Raw genomic sequence first — 20,993 nt, forward strand, 5'->3', positions numbered from 1 at the left:
TTGGTAGGTTTATTGATCACTGCAAATTACCCCGTGTGTAGGTCTATGGGAAATTGATGAGAATGTGGACAGAATAAAATATAGGGATTAATGTAGATTTGTGTGTAAATGGATGGTAGATGGTCTATAAAACTGCTAACTACTGTTCCTGGGGGATTTCTTGATAGCTGAGAATGGGCAACAATTTGATCACAAGTGCTCAATCCCCCTAATCTCTTGAACCATTCCAGGGCCTTACATCCTCCAGATCTCCGGAACAAATTCCATTCGATTAGGTCATGCTTCTTAACATCATTTACACAGAGGGGTTCCATAAATTTTAACTGCCTTGCCTGCCTCACAATAATCTATTCACAGTATAATAAATATTACTTTTTTATACGTGCCTATATATTTTAAACAGAGTGGGGAAGAGTGTTCTGGGCTTTAGGAATCATTCTGGCGTGGTTAAATCGCCAAACTGCACATCTTTGAGACCGGAACATCTGGAGGAAACCCACATAGTCACAGGGAGAACACGCAAACTCCACATTGACAGCACCAAGGACAGGATCAAACCCGAAAATCTGGCGCTCGGAGGCAGCGGCTCTACCAGCTGTGCCACTGTTCCATCAAAAGGGTCAAGGTTCAGGCAAACACCCAGACGGCAGGAGCGACCGGTCTATCTGTGAGTGTGGGGAGGGGGTCATTTACAGGTCGGCATATCCCACTGCGCCCCACGCCATAGTCCAGGAGACATGCGCTGGTCACCTTACCTGGGTTGGTCCTTTTCTTGGGCGACTTCAGGCTCCTGCAGCGGCCAGACACAGAGTTGCCGTTATCGCTGGTGGAGTCCTGAGCAGAGGAGGCACTGTTGGTGGCCTCACTGTCCCTCATCATGCTCTCATAGCCACTAGAGCCCCCGCTGTGGTAGAAGAGGGCGGTCTTCCCCATGGCAGGGGGCAGCTCCCCGCTCAGCACGCTGCTGTTGTCGCTGGCATGCCCGCTGCTGCAGCGGTGAGGCTTGCGGGGCGGCGTGATCTTGCTGTAGGGCGAGGGCAGGGCCTGCGGGGTGGGGCTGGCCTTGTCCGCCCCCTGCCCCTCTGTGCTGCCCCCTGGGGGCGGGCGGTGGGCCCGCGGGCCGGCGCTACCCTGCAGCAGCTCGGAGATGCGGCCGTTGACGGCCCGGAGGGGCAACTTGGCCACAATGCTGGAGGCCCGGCCCTGCTTGCTGCTCAGGGACTGCGTGGACCACGACATGTTCTTGGAGTCGGAGGGCATGCTAGAGCTGCGGCCCACCGACTGCGGCAGCGACTTGGTGGAAAAGCTCAGCGTCTTGGTGCTGGAGGCCGACAGGCTCCGGGACTTAGGGCCGGCCAGCAGCAGTTTGCCCACGGCGGACATCTTGGAGGGGTTGGGTTTGGGGGAGGAGGCTGGGGTGGGGCCGGAGTGCATGGGCGAGGAGGGACCGGCCCGGTTCAGGCTGCGGCCGGTCCGCGGCATGGTGCTGTCTCTTCCGGCGCTGACCTTCATTCCCACGGAGGTCAGGCTCCCCACCCTCTCCAGGGACAGGCAGTGGTACTGCCCGGCATACCTCCTGTTCAGGGAGTTGCCCCGGGAGCCGGCCAGCTCAAGCTTCCCGCTGCCACACTTGCTGCCAATGTCCAGGCCGAGGGCCTTGGCCTTGCCCTGGGGGCACCACTCGTCCGGGGTGCTGGCCTGCCCAGGCCCGGCCGGGCTAGAGGGCAGGTGCAGCGGGCTGGCTCTGTTCCTCTGGTCCAGGCTGGACTTGCGGACGGGCGGCAGGGGGGGCATGCCCTTGGGCCTGGGCAGTGCCCCATGCTTTGGGGAGCCCAGCTTCCTCTCCAGGGTGGTCCTGGGACTGCAAGGGCCCGAGGCCTGCGAGGAGGCGGCCATGGTCTCCATGCCCGGGCAGGGTGCCCTTGGGGCCTCGGGGTCGTCATGGCAACAGGTAAAAGCGGGGGCCTGGCTGGAGGGGGTGCCGAGGCCGGTCTCACAGCCGTCCGCCACGCGCCCGAGGTGATCCGGCCTGCCGGGACACTCTCTGGACTCCCCATTCTCCGCCCGGCCCCGGGCCTTATTCCGGTTCTGTGTCAGGCCCTCTGCCCCATGGCTGCCATCTGGCCCGGCCTCTCCTTCATCTTCTTCCTCCTCCACTTCACGCTTCAGCCACGGATCCTCAAACGTCATCCCGCTCGAGGCCTGCTTGCCCGCTGTCTCAGCCGCACGGTGCTGGGTGGAGGGGGGTGCAAGGGCAGAATCCTGGGGCCTTTCCTGCTCGACTGGCTTCGGTTGGGTACAGGGCTGGGCAGGTTCTTCGGCTTGGATGGGGAGGCTAGGGGTGTTGGCGATGGGCCTAGTGGCCTTTCCCAGGGTGGACATGCTGTCGTCGTGATTGGCGGGCACCTGGTAAAGGCTCGTGGTCTCGGAGCCCTCTTCCTGCAGGCCCAGGAACCTGTCGAGGATGGAGTACTTGCCGGCCCGCAGGTAGGCCAGGCACTCGTCGGGCAGCTCCCCCACTGCCGAGGGGTCGGCCAGGGCCTCGCCAAAACCACGGCAGCTCTGCGCCACAAAGTTGTGGGACGACTGCTCGCTGTCGCTCACCTCGCTCAGCCACGAGCTGATGGAGGAGCGTCGGCTGGCGGATACCAGCAGCCTCTGGTCCAGGCCCGGCTTGGGAAAGGGCAGGAACCGGGCCAGGCTGATCTCTGAGAGGGCGGCAGGGCCTGCCTCGCCCTCGGGGCCCTCGCTCAGGCTGCTGATGGTGCTGGCGGGCCGGGAGCCCGAGGCCAGGGCCAGCAGGGAGCAGTCGCTGTCGAAGCTGATGATACTGGTGGGCCTGCCCTCGCCCAGGACCCCACTGATGCTCAACTCCTCCACCAGGGCGAAGACCAGCTCCTCCTCCCCGCTCCGCTCCGGCTCCTCCAGCGCCGGACGCTCCCCGGCCTTCTTGGTCGCCTGAGGGCTCATCCCCACTGGTGCAGCCCGGATCTCAGGCTGTGGGGGAGGCGGAGCAGGGCTGGGCAGGGAACCCTTCTGAGTATAGACCTTGCAGCGCTGGGAGGGGGAGTGCTGGGGCCTGTACTCCGCCGTCTTCGACAGGCTGGCCACGCCCAACCGCGGCGAGCCCATGGGCCTCGGCTTGGGCTCTGGGCCCCCACCCGCTTGCCAGGCCTCCTTGGTGTTCTGCCCTCTCGCCAGGCCTGGCTGGGGGGCACTGGGGGCAGGGGAAGGGGATGGGGAAGGACTGGACATGGTGGGGGCCGGTAAGGCCTGTGGCCCAGTCAATGCAGGCTCCTCAGCGCACTCATTGCTGTGGGGATGCTGAGGGGGTGCGGGCTCAGTCGCCTCCTCGTGCCGGGCGGTGGTCTCGGCACTGGGCACGGTGGGGGCCTCCTCAAGGGGGAATTTGGTGGGTTCTTCGCTGCCATCGATGCACCCCAGCCTCTCCTGCAGCTCAGCAAAGGTATTGCACTTCAGGCAGTCCCCCTCGGCCCCGGCCTCTGGGCCTGCCTCCTTCTTGCTCTTCTGCAGCGAGGGGATGATGGGGACAAAGTCCGGTGGTCCCTCGTTGTCGGTCAGCTCCTTGTCCGACAGGGCGGTGCCATTGGGGCCCACGTAGATCACCGTGTCGCACGACTGCTCGCTGCTGGACGAGTAGTCGGCCTCACCCGCCAAGTGCAAGAGGGGCAGCTCGGGGTCAGCACCAGGCCGCGGGTGGAAGGGCCGCAGCTGGGTGGGGCGCCGCATCCTCCCTTCCTCGCACGAGCTGTCACCCCCTGACGAACTGGAGGTGTACTGCAAAGAGAGAGAACGTCAGCATCCACGCCCAACACTCCCCACCCAACACCACAGTAAACCAGCAATCCCCTCCCCACAACAGAGCTGGTGGGAGCAGGGGGGCAAAATGTGGGCTCTCCCATTATTGTCCCACTAGTGTCCCACTATTCACCCATCTTGTCTCCGAGCACGATTGACGTCCACTCTCCTTACAGCTCTTGATTCCTTATTTTCTCAGAAATCTATCAGGTTTTGGATTCATTCATGGATTACATGTAGGCAGAGGAGATTTGTTTAACTTGGTATCATGTTCGGCACAGATTCTGTGGGCTGAAGGGCCTGTTCTTGCGCTGTATTGTTGTATAATCTAACGCAGTGACTACCCAACACAGAACCACTCTGACTAAAGAAATCCCTGATCATGCCAGTTCTGAGCAGCCTGCATCTGTGGACCGTCCATGGGAAACGTCTATCCTGCACTCAGTCTGACGAGCCCTGGAGGTTTCAATGGGATTTCTCCCTCCACTAAACTCTGGAGGATACAGGTCTAGTCTGCCTGTCTCTTCCCTCACAGCCAATCTACCTCCTCTGGAGTCAGCTCGATGAATACTCACTGCACTCCTTCTGTGGTAAGTTCATCCCTTTTACAGGCAAGGAGAGCAAAGCTGGACACAGTACTCCAGGAGTGATCTCACCACGGCTCTTTACAAGCAGTAAAACTACTCTAAGCTCGGGAATTAGCCATAAGGAGAAGTTGAAACAACTGGTATTGTTTCCTCTGGAGTGCTACAGGGGAGACCTAATAGAAGTCTATAAAATTATGAGATATAGATAGGGTAGACAGTCAGAATATTTTTCCCAGGGTGAAAATATCAAAGACTACAGGGCAGAGCTTTAAGGTGAGAGGGGCAATGTTTAAAGGGTATGTAGGGGGCATTTTTGTTTTACATAGAGAGTGGTGGGTGGTGCATGCAGTACAGTGGTGGTGGTGGTGGTGGTGGTGGGGGGAGGCAAATATGAACCTGGCGTTTAAGTGGGTTTTAGATAGGACATGGTCATGCAGGGAATGGTGGGATGCAGATAACAAGTAAGCAGACAGGATTATTTTAACTTGACACAGGCATCATGGGCCGAAGGGCCTAGAAACATTTTCCTCTGAATACGGATGGTTCTCTTGAGGTCTTTGACTGAGAGAGACAGTCATGGGCTCAAACCCAATCCAGGGGACGTAAGTTGACTGAAGGAGTGCTCTGTTTTCAGCGGGTACACCTTCCCATGAGATGCTGGGCACATCATTCTCCTCAAGAGCAGATTTCATGGAACGTGGGATGGGATAAATGTCCAGGTAAACATTTGTCAGCTGGTCATTTATCCCACGTCTCTTTGAGATCTTGAACTCCGCACTTTCCACCAGCAGCTTCATTCCCTGCGGATGGTTCTGGGACATCTCGGAGTCATGATTATATTTGATGGAGGCTGGGAGGTAGATTTTCAGAGGGATGGGCCTGTCCTCCCGTACAAGCCTCAAACTGTGCGGAGCAAATGGTCGTCACAATAATCTGTGAGCGGCTAAGAGATAGAAATTGGCCGTGTCTCAGGGGGACCGCCCCCCCCCCACTCTTTTCCATAATGGTAACACCGAGCAGGCAGGGTCTCGGCCTACAGCCACATGTGAAAGGCAGGCACGTCTCACATCTCCTTCGGTACCGCACCGCCTTCTGTGCAGCAGCTGCAGAACCTACAGAGCCTACTCCTGCTCAGAGGAGGCCAAATTAAACTGTGGTTTGTGCGGGACGGCAAGATAAATGTCTGCAATTTAAAGCAGTTCACAAGACTTTGATTTATTATACTACTAGATTACAAAGCATTTAGAGGTTGTTAAAAAGGAAACCCATTATTTATTTTTGCAAGCTGATTCGCTAATTGTGCCTGCGGCACATAGCAATTTGTTTTTGTGAAGTGCTGTATACAAGCAGGCCATTCGGCCCTAGTAGTTCATGCTGCACACAAGGCTCCCTCCATCTCACTCTGTAAGTGCACTGCACGCACACCTGACCAACAAGGTCTGGCACAACCTATCAAGTTTAACGCAGTTATGTTCCTAACCCTGGACAAGTGGACCTAGCCTGCTGACAGCCAACTCTAGTGAGGGTGGGGGAGGGGGGGGGGAGGGAGGTGGGAGTGAGTGAGGGACCAAGGAAGACAATTAAATTGTTCCCTACTGTGATCACTTGATCACAGTGGAGCCAAATCCAAACCTATTCTTCCCACTTCCTCGTTGCCAGGGTGACTGGCTCATATCCAAGATGAAAGGCCGGGGGCAAACTATTATCCCAATGGAACTGAATGTTGGAGGCAGACTACATTGCCACATACAGCCAAGCACTCATTCCTGTGCAGCGTCCACACACAACAGAAGTTTAAGAAACATTTAAACAGGTACATGGATAAGACAGGTTTAGAGGGATATGGGACAAATGCAGGCAGATGGGACTAGTGTAGATGGTACATGTTGGCCGGTGTGGGCAAATTGGGTTGAAGGGCCTGTTTCCATGCTGTAAGACTCGATGACTCTAAGGCCATTTCCCGTACAACACCCATTCGCAATCAAGCACCAATTGCTGCGCAATACCTCCGTGCAGCCAAGGATGAGTCCCTGTACAAAACCCTGTACAACAACAACCATTTTCTATGCAACACCTACACACAATCAAGGACCAGCTGCTATACAACACCCACATACAAACAGAAACATCCATACACAACTGAAGAGCAGTTCCTATACAACACCCACACACAAGAACGGCCTTTTTCTCTATAACCCCGACACACAATCAAGGGCCTGTTCCTGTACAACAGCCACATGCAACTAAGATTGAGCTCCTGTTCAACAGCCACACACAACCAGTGACTAGTTCCTGAACAAAAGCCACACACAATCAAGGTCCACATCCTGTACAACGTGCACATATAACCTACAATTGGTTCTTTTAACAAAAAAGGCATTCAAGGATCAGTCCATCATTCTGCTTGTGCTGGAGTTTTTCTGGCCAAGATTTGACCCATCACCCTGTGAGTGCAAGGCTCAGTGTGATCCAGAGCTGGGAGATGGGTAGAGTGGCAGTGATGAATATGGACTATGTGTCATCTGCAGTGGAAAGGGGGAGTATTTAAAGCAAGTCACCTGCTGGCAGAGCACAGAGAAGTAGAGTTGTTAAGTTTGCTTCAAACGTATGCAGGCTCATACGTGGACTGAAATATCCTGCTGTTGGCATCTGGATGGTGTTTCCCCATCAACCTCGCTTTGCTTGGAGAATGAAAGAAAGAAGGCCATTCTGCCCGACAAGTTCATGCCCGCATGACCATGGCTGAAGTCCTCCTGTTGCATCCACATTAAACTCGAGTCCCTCACTGCTCAACAATCTGAGTCTTCGGCACATATAATATCTGCTCCTCGCCCACCTCTGGGGTAGAGAATTCCATGGATGCACGTTCCTCCAGAGTGGAGACGTTTTTACTCGCCCAACTCCCCACCCTCTATGCTACGCAACCGTTGGGTGCTCTACGCTTCCTGTGCCGGCAGGTTATACCTGTGCTTGCCGGGGCAGAGTTCCTTTGTGCTTTTGGGATGGGGTAATTACAGGGTGAAGTGTGCTCCGTGTGCCTGCAGTCTGAACTGGGTTACTCCTCTCCCCTGGGCAAGTCTCAATTAATCACACCGAACCCTTGGTCCCTGGGCGTAGCCAGCTGCTCGTTTCATCACATACAGATGTGCAGCTTCCTCCTCCCCACTCCTGGGACACCTGGAACAAGATCAGGAAACACTCTGCACAGAGCAGTGGGGTCATCTGGGTGCCCCACCCCACAGCTTGCTGGTCTAGTCGGAGCTCCTGTGCCCAAAAGAGAGTGATTTATTGGGTGAAGACCCGGGGCAAAGATGGGGACCTGAATTTTGTGGAGCAACTGGCAACCATTAACCTCTGGTGAATGGAACACCATCACAGGCCCAAAGGGCCGAGTGGCCTACCCTCCATCGTGCTGAGTAATCGGTATAGAAGTGATGCTTCGCTGGGGTACGGGCGCAGACTTCAAGCTGCAGGACTGAGCTGGCCAGAGTCGGGCTGAGCCGTGCAGTAAGGGCTCCAGAAGCCAGACACATTCCCTGGCCACCAAAGAGGAAACCCACTTAGATGGGAGTCTGGGATCCCGTTGGAGTGTTTCAAAGAGCAGGGAGTTCTAACTGGTGTCCTTGCCAGGATTTGTACCTTGATTAAGATCACGGAAATAGACTGAAAAGGAATTGGAGCAACATTGTTTGTTGTTTACTTTTTGTCCCATTAACGATGGAGAACTTCTGTTACAAGGCTCACGGAATGTCATTGTTGGCTTTCCCTGTGTAATGCCACACTGTGATTTTCGATGCAACAAAGTATTGCGATTTCTCACTGCTGTTGGCTTCACACCTCACGGCTGCAATTTTGGAGCAATTAACTGCAGCCGTTTACATTCCCAAAACACCATTAGTCCGGAGTAACGTTATCAGGTGCATCACAATCCGACAAAATCCTCTGAGTTATAATAGGGCACGTGACCAAACGAGGCAGCCGACAGCTGAGGGTGAAGGAAATTCGGGACATGCAAGGGGGCAGTGTTGCAGGAGTGCTGCCAATAGATTCTCCCTGCCTGAGGTCAGCAGTAAACCTCAATGGCCAAAGTTTCAAAGACAGACTACATTGTCTGACACTGCTAAATTGCACAGCAGGTGCTGCTTACCAGAGTTGAGTATCTAGGTGGTGGAGGTTTTGGACAGATGTAGAAGCCTATGGAGACAGGGAAGAGGTCAGGCAAAGTCCAGAGTCCATTTGCAGGTGCACTAGCTGACATCCATGGCTGGTATCTTTCCCTAGCACCTCGAACATCTGATGGGCCTAGCGTTCAGGGCTTCCCCCACTCACTCAGTCATCCCTTATAAAATAAATCCTTAAGCCCACCCCCTCCGGTGTATGGTAAATCCCACCAACCTTTGTTTTCTTCTTCTTCATTCGGAGCACCCTGGAGGCGATCTGGATGGTGGACAGGGTTTCGGAGTAGTGGCTGGAGGAGGACGAGATGTGGGCAATCATGGTGGTCCGGCAGTTCAGGTTGCCCAGCGACTCCCGCAGCAGCATGGTCAGTTTGCTCTCCCTGAAATAGTGAGACAACAACACGGCACATGACCACATGATCCATCACTGACCAGGTCCCCAAATCAGACAGAAGCATTGGAGAGGATGTGGATGACGGTCCAAGGATTATAATCACCAGCAAAGGCTGGGCTCTGAGCTATTTTGGAGAGATACAGCACGGAAGCAGGCCCTTCGACAACCAGCTAATTGACGCCAATCCGACTCTAATGCACATTATTCTTCCAGCAGTCCCATTAAACCTGTTCCAGATTCTGCCACTCACCCGCACACGAGGGACAATATACAGGGCCAATTAATCTACATCTTTGGGATGTGGGAGGAAACATGGGTCACAAGGAGAACTTGCAGACTCCACTCAGACAGTAGCGGAGGTCAGTACTGAGCCCGGCTCATGCAGCTAATGGGCAGCGCCTTCACAGGCTGTACCACTGTGCTATTCGGGACTCTCCAGGAAAGAGAAGGGCTACAGGGTGACTCAATAAAAGTCATAAATTCATGTCTTAGGGGCAGAATTAGGCCATTCGGCCCATCAAGTCTGCCGCCATTCAATCATGGCTGATCTATCTTTCCCTCTCAATCCCATTCTCCTACCTTCCCCCGTAAGCTTTGACACCCTTACTAACCAAGAACCTGTATAGGCTTGTGTAGACAAGTGGGCTGAATGGTCCGACTTAATGCTGGACCCTGTAATTCCTGGTAATACGTATTCTTGCAGTGGGCCTACTTGCTTGAGAACAAGCTGAGACTGAAGGATTTGCACAGTGGCACAGCATGTAGAATCATTGCCTCACGGCGCCAGAGGCCCGGGTTCAATCCTGACCTTGACCGAGTGGAGTTTGGATGTTCTCCCCGGGGTATCTCCCACATCCCACAAACATGTGGGTTGGTTGGGTAATTTGACAATGTAAATTGCCTCAGTGTAGAGATGATGGTAGAATTTGGGTGGGTTGATGGGAATGTGGGGAGAATAAAATGGAATTAGAGTAGCATGAGTTTTTTATTGCATGCTGAATGACTTGGATGGCCAAAGGTCGTGTTGTATGTCTCCGTGAATCCACCATGTAACAGTGACCTCAAACCAACAACACACCATTTAGAATGTCGCTTGAATTTCATGGAGCAGTTCAATGTTTGTGCATATTTTAAGTACAAATTAAACACTGTGACTATGCAGTCTTTCTGTTGCATCTAGACATGTGTGTGGCTACCAGCAGCAAACAGACAGGCACACACTCAATAACAGATTTACTCCACTCACATCCTTACATCCATGTGCACTTCCACAAGTTATTTTGGCAGAAATACCAATCATAAAGCTCTCTCAATGCCACAAGTATTTTGCAATTTTCTCGAATGTGCAAGAGGCTTCTTGTCATGCCTGAAGTTTGTTTATTTCCAGCTGATTTATTTCACGTGGTTCTGCAGTCACTCTCGTAGACGTACATCTGTTGCCTACAAGATCTTTCCACATTGAATGGAAAGTTGATTAATAAACGGTGGCAACCATGTCTAGTTTCTGAGTTTTCCTTGGGACAGTTGGTGTGTAGTTTCAAACTTCAATATGTACGAAGGAACTGCAGATGTACATGTATCTCCAGACCAATCTACTGTGATCTATTTGATCCCTAACCACCAAATATTTCCTCTAACTTTTTTTCCATTGCAAATATCTCAGTCGATTTCAACCATTTCTCCAAACCTGTTAATATCCCTTCTGACCATTGGTCCTATCCTCCTGATCAACATGTCCTCTTGCCCTATTGTGCTAACTAAGATGCCCCCTGACTCTATCTTGTCCTTTAACCACTGTTTCTGTCCTGCTGACTGACATACTGCTTGTTATATACATTAAATCAAGGGTTCCCAAACTTTTTCGTCCCGTTTACCCCTGGCAACTTTTCAAAAGTAAATTTACCCCCAGCCTGTTTTGTTCAGTAATTTGAGTTTACACTTCTACCATAAAAGCAACCGACAATAGGGAAATTTTAAAATACTGTTTTTAACATTATTATTTTAAGTTCAAGTAACAATAATAATGGCACATAACAATGTTATTTCACTTATTTATGAACAACTAATGATGAACAGATACATACCAGAATACATACCACACATACCAGATCCAAACACAGTCAGTCAATGAGAACACATCAAACAACATTTCTACCTCTAAACTAATTTTTATTTAAAAAAAAATTATAATTGAAAAAAAAAGTACAAATCCAGAATCAGCAAATTTACCCCCTGGGTAGGCAAAATTTACCTCCTGGGGGTAAATTTACCCCAGGTTGGGAACCCTTGCATCAAATGGTGGAGTTATGGGTAGGATGGAATTGGAGACTGATCTGGATGACAATAGTTAACGTTGCTGGTAACTTTGCAGATGACAGCAAAATTGATGGTTTAGTGGAAAATGAGGAAATATATCTAGTTTTGCAAAATGATCACGATCAGTTGGGAAAGAGGGCAAAGGAATAGCAAATGGAATTTAGATCCAGCAGCTGTAAAGTGGCTGCACTGTGGAATGTCAAACCAGGGCAGGACTTACATAGTAAATGGTAGACCCCAGGAGAGTGTTGCAGAACAGGGAGATGTGGGAGTACAAGTACATGGTTCCCTAAAAATAGCGAGTCAAGTGATGGTGTGGTGAAGGCAGCATTTGGCATTGGGAAGATATTGACTGCAAAAGGTAAGACCTCATGATGCAGCTGTACAAATTATTGGTGAGACTACACTTGGAGTACTGTGTGTAGTTCTGGTCACCCAGTAGGCAGTCATGAAATTGGAAAGGGGTGCAGAAGAGATTCACCAGAATGTTAGCTGAGCTTCCGGGCTAGAGTTACAGGGAGAGGTTGGAAAGGCTGGGATTTTTTTCTTGGGAGTTTAGGAGGCTGAGGAGTGACCTTATTGAGGTGTATAAGATCATGAGAGCCATTGATAAAGTGAACAGTCTTTTTCCTATGATAGACAATTCTACAAATAGAGGGAGATTTAAGGTGAGAGAGGAGATATTTAAGAAAGATATCAGGGGCAATCTGTTCACTCAGAGTTAGTCTGTATCTTGCGGCACGGTGGCGCAGCGGTAGAGTTGCTGCTTTACAGCGAATGCAGCGCCAGAGACTCAGGTTCGATCCTGACTACGGGTGCTGCACTGTAAGGAGTTTGTACGTTCTCCCCGTGACCTGCGTGGGTTTTCTCCGAGATCTTCGGTTTCCTCCCACACTCCAAAGACGTACAGGTATGTAGGTTAATTGGCTGGGTAAATGTAAAAATTGTCCCTAGTGGGTGTAGGATAGTGTTAATGTGCGGGGATCGCTGGGCGGCACGGACTTGGAGGGCCGAAAAGGCCTGTTTCCGGCTGTATATATATGATATGATATGAAATGAGTTGCCGAATGAATTTATAGAAGCAGATACAATTATGACATGAAAAACTTTTGGACAGATATATGGTTAGGAAGGGTTTAGAGAGCTATGGGTCAGGAAGTTCTCAAAAACTTTTGGCCTGGGTGTTCTAATTCTTCTCTGGCCCCTCCCAGGGGTTATATGGTTTTGCAGTCAATGCACCTTGATTGCATTGTGGTGACTACTGCACTGATGAAGCCAATGTCTGGTTGTAATCACACCTACACCGGCAGCCATATCTCCCATCCATGTGCATTAGAATCTCCTCCTTACACTTCTCCACCTTTTCTCCTTCAAACCTCATCTCTTTCATCAGACGCATAGAGGTGTACAAAATCATGAGAGGAACAGATCAGGTAAACACAAAGAGCCTGTTGCCCAGAGTAGGGAAATCGAGAACCAGAGGACCATAGGATTAAACTGAGGGGGGGAAAGATTTAATAGGAACCTGGGGGGTAACTTTTTCACACAAAGGGCGTTGGGTGTATGGAACGAGCTGCCGGAGGAGGTAGTTGAGCCAGGTACTGTTACCGAAGGGCCCATTTCCATGCTGTAAGACTCTATGACTTCTGCCTCAATATCTTTTTATATGTTTTTTTTGTGAGATAGCGTTTGTAAAAAAAAACCACTGTTGACGATTTCCTCGTAATCGTTACGGTCAAGTTCATTAATAGCGAATTTTCTCACTGCATTGGACATGTTCAGCTTATAGTTGCCATTGTCTGCCTTCAGCGACTGCCATCTCACTCTCCTCCATTCTGGAAGGCCCCTATATTAGGCCCTGTAAATACTGCACGGGAAAGTGTTAAACATCAAAATGAGTCCAATAAGGAGGTGAGAGCAGGCAGCCTTACAGCACAGCCCAGTGCAGAGCTCGCTGGCTGTGAATGAGAAACAGGATACAAGATGAATGAAATAGCCCTTGATCTGTGTTTTCATAAACATCCCCTTTGGTTAAGGTCCCTTCTCTTTTGCAGAGACGGTAAAGCAACCAATAACTACCGTTAGGGGAAGGCACCAACCTGAGACAGATGGTCTGTCCAAAGTAAATAAACAACAACTTCAGTTACAACAGCACCACACTGACTTTTGTGCCTGGTTGAAGTTTTATATCCAACTGAGCATATTATTTAAAAAATGTTGCATTTCCATGGCATTTTTTTGTAATCTAAAGCAATGTACACCAATTAAGAGTCATTGAGTCAAGTTCTTAAATGTTTGCAGAGTATCAGCCCCTCATCAGTGAGTCCCAGATTCTAACCACACTCAAAGTGACATGGGTTTAGTAACTTTAGGTCTAGTAACATGGGTCTCGTAACCTCAAAATAATATCATGGGTCCAGTAACCTCAATACAGTAAAACAAAAGACACAAAGTGCTGGAGTTGCTCTGCAGGTCAGGCAGCATCCCTGGAAAACAGTCTGAAGGGTCCCACCCCGAAACATCACCTATCCATGTTCTCCAGGGATGCTGGCTGACCCGCTGAGTTACTCCAGCACTTTGTGTCTTTTCATTTTGTAAAGCAGCATCTGCAGTTCCTTGTTTCTACTCAACACTAGTGGGAGGGTCTAGGACTAGACGACATAGCTTTAGAATTAAAGGCTGTTCTTTTAGGAAGATGAGCAGAAATTTCTTTAGTCAGAGGGTGGTGAATCTGTGGAATTATTTGCCACAGAAGGGTGTAGAGGCCGTCAGTAGATATTTTTAAGGCAGAGACAGATAGATTTTTTTGATTTGTACAGGTGTCAGAGGTAATGGGGTAAAGGCAGGAGAATGGGGTTAGGAGAAAGAGATAGATTAGCCATGATTCAATGGCGGAGTGGACTTAATGGGCCACATGGCCTAATTCTACTCCTATCACTATGACCTTAAGACACAGCAACATTGGTCCAGTAACCTCGATACTGTAACATGGGTTCAGTAACCTCAATACACAACATGGGTCTAGTAAACCTCAATACAACAATATGGGTCCAGTAACCTCAATACTGTAACATGGGCCCAGGAACCTCAATACTGTATCATGGGTCCAATAACCTCAATAATGTAACATGGTCCAGTAACCTCAATACTGTAACATGGGTCCAGTAACCTCAATACTGTATCATGCGTCCAATAACCTCAATACTGTGGCATGGGTCCAGTAACCTCAATACACAACATGGGTCTAGTAAACCTCAATAGAGCAATATGGGTCCACGAATCGCAATACTATAACATGGTTCCAGCAACACAGATAGAGCAAGGATTACATTATTGGACTAACAGACAGAGGTCTTGGCCATCGATCCAGAGACGCGAGTTTGAATGATGAGTCAAGAGGAACAAAGTACTGCCAACTGGCACCAGATTTCCTCCTGCAACAATACTTTCTCTTCCACTGACTTGGACAATAGGAGATTAGGCTCTTGTGCCCAGGTTTCTCCAATGATCAAATGAGTTTAACGATGCATGATCCAATGGCTCAAACAAAGTTTACTTGAAGCACAGTTGAAGTGCCAGTTCAAAGTGAAGTACTGTTCAGTCCCTTCCTGAGATAAAAGTGTTCTGGAGATGACACAGCTTCCTACAGCCTACTCTTGCTCTGACCCAAATCCCTAGAGCTCTCAAGTGGTGTCATCTTGCATTACAGTATCGGGTTGGCTGATTTAAAAAGCAGGAAACTGTGTCATTCTCGTTCCTATTTGATATCCAAAACCCTGGCGTGCTTTCAGCAGGGCAGGTGATGCACACGCTTACACCGGCAGTGATCGGCAGCAACCCGGCCATCTGCTGACATCATAAAAGCCTTCCCTTTCATTTCTGACCAACGTTCATTGATCCATTTTGCACGGCAATGAAACATAACAGCAGGGTCGCTGCGATCCTTTGTTCTGGAATTACCAGCTCTTGGAACTCCTTAGCCATGTAATTGCTAATTCCCATGGGGGTTTTCCATTATAATTAAGGTCACTTGGAAATGACCACTGAGTCACCGGGAGACATGTTAATAGTGGAGCCCAGCACTATCACAACACCTCTATATCACAACCTACTTGGTCAGCGACAATATCTGGTAACTTGGAAGGGCTCCCTAACTTTTCCATGACTATAGCGGAGTCACTGGGGATTAAATATTAATCTCCCGGACGGACTCTGTGAACACCAACTACAGCACAAAATTCATTGTTGCGTTCCTTCCACTTGATCTTTTAGGACATTTGTTTTGTCTACAGTAAAAATAATGGTGATGGAGAAATAAATGGTGCACGGCTGACAGTCAAGAATTGTTCCGTGGCCAACATCAAGGATTAGCCAACAGAACAAAAACAGAAACACGCAGCAGGTCAGGCACTATCTGTGGAAAGATAAATGGTTAACATCTCTGGTCAGGCACCCTCCAGCAGAACTGGGTAAAAAAGAGAGAGAAAGAGAGAGATGTGCAAATTATTTTTCAATAGGAGAAGGTAAGGGAGCGATACGACTGTGTCACTACGATCGGATGAGTGGAAATGGCTACATGCTGCCAGTTGCCAGGAGATTGAGCTTCTTGCTCAGTGTGTAATGTGTTGTTAATGATAAGGTGGTGGGGCATGCTGCCAGGCCAATGTATACAAGTAGAGTTAGAAAAACTTAGTCAAGTGATATAGAAAGCAGAAAATGGAATATGCATGAAAAATAAAGCAACCTGCATCTGTGGAAAGAGAAACAGTTAACATTTCATCAGATGTGAGAAAAAGAGAAACAAGTTGCTCTTAACTTCAATGCAATGAGGCTGGAACAAAGGAAATATCTCTAACACAGTGAAATGTTTCAGGTGGGATCAGGTATTGGCTGTGTGATTAGATGTGGTTCTGGTGTTCTGGGACATGCAGGGCAGGACAGACTTGACATTGAGAGGAGAAGAAAACCAGAAGACATGAAGAAACGTTCTTATATATACAGGAATAAAGCGTGTATAATCTAAAGTTTGAGAATTCGATACGAGTCCTTAAGGCTATAACATGCCCAGCAGGTGCTGTTGCTTGAGCTTGTGTTGGGTCTCATAATCATGCAAGAGGCTACAGACAGAGAGGTCAGAGTGGGAACGGGATGGTGAGTGAAGCTGGCAGGCATCTAAAAGCTCAATCATTCCCATGGACTGAGCGCAGGAGCTCCACGAAGTGGTGGAACATGGACTGCTACAGTGATGGAAGCCTTTGGTGTGCAGTGTAATATCCGGCTGGCTGGATCCAGGTCTTGTGATGAAACCTCCAGGTCACCTCAAAGCAGAGACGATAACATTTAATATCAGAAATTATTTGGTTCAAGTCCCACTCCAGGGCCTTAACCCAGTAATTAGCATTGACAGATCAATGCAATACTGAGGGACTACTGCACTGCATCCAATCTGCCAAGCCCTTTAAAAATGCACTGAGTTTCAATGAGATCTCCCCTCCTTCTTCTCGACTCTGGAGAATTCAGGGCCACTTTACTCATTCTCTTCTGACATGGCAAACCGCCCGTCATTAGTCTGGGAGTGACCTTGCCATGCCAGAATCCAGTGCCAGGTTGATGCCAGCTGGTCCAGTGGGTTTTATTCCCACTCCTGAACTTCCTGTGTCAAGAGGGTGACCACCTATCAAAGTTATCAAACTGGCAGCAAACCGCATTGGGACCTTCTGGTGCTGTGAAAGATAACGTGTCGAGATAAAAACATCTTCTCGCATTGTAGACTGACTGCCCCGAAGCGGGGAATGCCACACAGGGGGTGTGAAGGAAAAGTATAAACGTGATGGCTCTGTTGTTGAATAGCCTGCCAATGTTGACTTTCTTGATGAGTATCCACTTCTGTGCAAGGCCCAGGTCACCGGTGACTGAAGGGAGAGGTCAGGTAACACATTTGGCATCAACCTTGCAATGAAGTCTTTGAATGGCTCTGGTTACCCTTTACCCATGAGTGAAGAATAAGCATATCTTCAAAGTAGCGCTGACTTCAAACTCTCATCAGACAGGTCTGCTGTGCCAGGTCGGGTGAAAGATAATCATCACTTTGTTTTCATCCACTGCAGTGACTGAACCTTCACTGACACTCAGATCGCTGCATCAAGTGCTTTGTTCTCTATAGGAATCCACAAAGTAACTGAGAGGAAGGCTTTAGTTGAGATCACGGTGCTTTTTACTAGAAGGACTAACATCAACAGTGGTGGCGTGCTTATCATCAAATGCAATGTGTTTTTAGCGAGGAGACAATTGAATTGACATGCTGCAGGGATATTTCACTCAATTTGCATTCCCTAGACTAATCAATAATGTTATTTTACTCAAATGCATCTTGTAAAACTCTAAAATGGATACCACTTGCTAAGTTTTTCTTACTCTGCCTACTGACGCGGTCAGTGGGTGCTGCAGACAGCATGGACATGATGGGCCGAAAGGCCTGTTTCTGTGTTGTCCAGCTCTGAGACTCCATACTCTTTTTTAAAAATTTTATTTTAATTTATTTTTATTTATTTTTATTAAATTTAAAAAAAGGTATAACTATAAAAATTAAAGGGAGACTCCATACTCTACAGAGAACCTTACACATACTCACACACTCACGCTGATAACAAATATACACGCATTTACAAATGTACACACATACAAAGGAGGCACAAACAGATACACGCACAAATCCATGCAGACTCAGTTGCAGCCAGTGCTTACTTGTAGGGGATGTGCTTGGTGCCGTTGACCAGAGCCAGGATAACATTTCCCAGTGCAGACAGGGAGAGGCAGAGCCCGGAACCTCCCTCCCGACTTTTGCTCAGCACTTTTACACAGCTTCCCAGGTCAATGAGGTGTAAGCGGCTCCGGCCTCCTGACACTGCCGGCAGAAGAGGATAAAAGGGATCAGATCAGTCAGCTGTTCCAGGGCCATCACTGGAGTAACCCTCCCGCAAGCCTGGCTCCTCGTTAAGCCCACAGATGCTGACAAAGCATTGATCAATGGCACAACACTGCAGCACGTCAGCCTTCCCATCGATGGGAACAAAGTGAAACAGCTCCAGACCTTCTAATAGAAAATATACTTCCAAAAGCACACACAAACATAGACCAGAAGCTAGACACACAACATGCAGTTGGGACTGTCCTAACTGTGCTGGTGATATTATTAGCATGAGTTGATGTGTGACGATTTGAATAAAGAGTGCAATCCAAACTCAAGGAGCCTTGTCGGAACATGCAAGTAAATCTATCGAGGGAATTGCATACTGTGATGCAATGTTATAGACAAGTTATTGGCACAAATGCATCAATTGATTCGAGCATGGGTTTCCAGCAAGTGCTCCAGTTTCCACCCACATCCCAATGACTTGCTGGCCCGTGGGTCAACCGCACCCTGTGAATTGCCCCTTGTGTGGGTAGGTGTAGAATTTGACCGGAAATGGTGAAAATGCAAGGGTAATTCAAAAAGGGATCAGTGCTGGATTAATGTTCGATGGTAGGCTGGTCTCACAGGGCTGGACTCATGGCTGGATCACAGGGCTGGACACGGGGCTAAGAGTCGTTTCCGCGCTGTATGATACTATGAGTCTAATATTTACCGTCCCCATTCCCAGTATAATGTCACCAGAATCCGCACTGCACCTCCTGCCGTTGGGAGTGCTGTACAAAGCCGCTTTGTTATAGAAACAGCCAGACCCACGCCGGGCAATTAGTGAAGGACAATCACCATCATCAACCACAAACCAGCCACCAACAACTGTTTTGAGAGCACAGCTCTCCCCTTTGTTTGGGCCCAGAAGGGGGAAAATGCCCAATGTTCCTCATCCTGAGCACTGATGATTGGGGCCCCGGGATGGAGAGCACAGGAGTTATTGTGGTGAGATGCCATGTCCCTGGGGGGGGGGGGGGGGGGGGGGGGGCTGGCCGAGGGTTGTGGACACGGGAGGACACGAGGAAGTCTGCTCACTTCCAGCCTTGCCGCTCTTCTCCATGCGGTACTGGTAGATGTGTAGGGTGAAGAGCATGTGGGAGTTGCGCAGCTCCTCCTCGTCGCACTGGGACCGGCTGCTCCGGCGGGAAGCGATGGCGGCGTCCAGGAAGAAGGCGGCCTTTTCTGCCGTGGGTGCGCGGAGCTCGCTCTGATTCTGGAGCTGCCGACAAAGCACAGACACGCACCAGAGGCGACCAGCGTTACACTTGTGACCACTTGTGCAGCATTTCCACAGCACAGCAAGGAGTGTTATCAAACAAAATTCTGACGCTGAGCCACACATGGGACTGTGTCAACCTTGTAAGAATATTGCATGCTTCAGTGATGATGGCCTCTCATTCACCCAAACACGAGACACATCAGGGGCAGTCTGCCTACCTTCCTCGTAGGGCAACTTCCTCAGGCTGGTGAGCCTTGAGCTGCACTCCCCCTATTACAAATATAGCCTTCCATCGTCAGGGAGACCAAACTTGCACACAATATTCTAGGAACTGTCTGACCAGCAACCCTGACAGGTATGATGTGCTTACACAAGTCGACCTGCAATAAGGACCTGCAACATACTGTCCGCTTGCCCTGATTTGGGTATAAGGACATCCATGGTCTCTGGAAATGAACACCTTTCCACCTCTGATCTACTGAGTGTGCTTTGTGGATGACCTCACATTCGTTCACATTGTATTCCACCTGCCATCATTTCACCTCTTCACTCAGCCTGTTCACGAGAACATACGAAGGCAAGAATATAGGAGCAAGAGTAAGGCCTCTTGACCCCACAAGGCTGCCCCACCATTCAATGTGGTCATAGCTGATCATAATCTGCCCCAAGCTTTATCTTCTCCGCCCCCCCCCCCCCCCCGTACCATTTTCCACCAACTCTCAATTCCTTGATCTTTCCAAATTTTATCTGTTTAGTTTATAGCATGGAAAGGGGGGCATTCGGCCCACAGAGTCTGTGCTTAACAATAGACAATAGACAATAGGTGCAGGAGGAGGCCATTCGGCCCTTCGAGCCAGCACCGCCATTCAATGTGATCATGGCTGATCATTCTCAATCAGTACCCCGTTCCTGCCTTCTCCCTATACCCTCTGACTCCGCTATCCTTAAGAGCTCTATCCAGCTCTCTCTTGAATGCATTCAGAGAATTGGCCTCCACTGCCTTCTGAGGCAGAGAATTCCACAGATTCGCAACTCTCTGACTGAAAAAGTTTCTCCTCATCTCAGTTCTAAATGGCCTACCCCTTATTCTTAAACTGTGGCCCCTTGTCCTGGACTCCCCCAACATTGGGAACATGTTTCCTGCCTCTAACATGTCCAACCCCTTAATAATCTTATACGTTTATTAAGGGGTTGTACAGCACCTGTACACTAGTTCTACCCTACACACTAGGGGCAATTTACAGAAGCTGATTAACCTACAAACCTGCACATCGTTTTAATGTGGGGAGGAAGCCGGAGCACCCGGAGAAAACCTACGCATCACAGGGAGAACGTACAAAGTTCACGCAGACAGCACCTGTAGTCAGGTTCGAACCCGGGTCTCTGGCACTGTAAGGCGGCAACTCTACCGCTGCGCCACTGTGCTGCCCCCAATTCTTGAATACCACCAATAATCCAGCCTCTGGAGTAGAGAATTCAAAAGATTCACCACCCCCTGCAAGAAGTTCTTATGTACCTGTTT

The 20,993-nt window shown here is 49.6% G+C and overlaps 1 protein-coding gene across 2 annotated transcripts in view; it reads right to left on the reverse strand.

The window, feature by feature from the left end:
- kif26ba (kinesin family member 26Ba) overlaps positions 1-20,993 on the reverse strand; it is a 238,953-nt gene that overhangs the window by 25,563 nt on the left and 192,397 nt on the right. For both annotated transcript variants that reach the window (XM_078405375.1, XM_078405374.1), the window contains 4 exons: positions 19,288-19,471; positions 18,039-18,198; positions 8,802-8,964; positions 756-3,798 (listed from right to left, as the gene is read on the reverse strand). In XM_078405375.1, the coding sequence (XP_078261501.1) occupies positions 756-3,798; positions 8,802-8,964; positions 18,039-18,198; positions 19,288-19,471 (3,550 nt within the window). The remainder of the gene's footprint in view (positions 1-755; positions 3,799-8,801; positions 8,965-18,038; positions 18,199-19,287; positions 19,472-20,993) is intronic.

Source organism: Rhinoraja longicauda, chromosome 9, assembly GCF_053455715.1.
Source record: "Rhinoraja longicauda isolate Sanriku21f chromosome 9, sRhiLon1.1, whole genome shotgun sequence".
Taxonomy (NCBI): domain Eukaryota; kingdom Metazoa; phylum Chordata; class Chondrichthyes; order Rajiformes; family Arhynchobatidae; genus Rhinoraja; species Rhinoraja longicauda.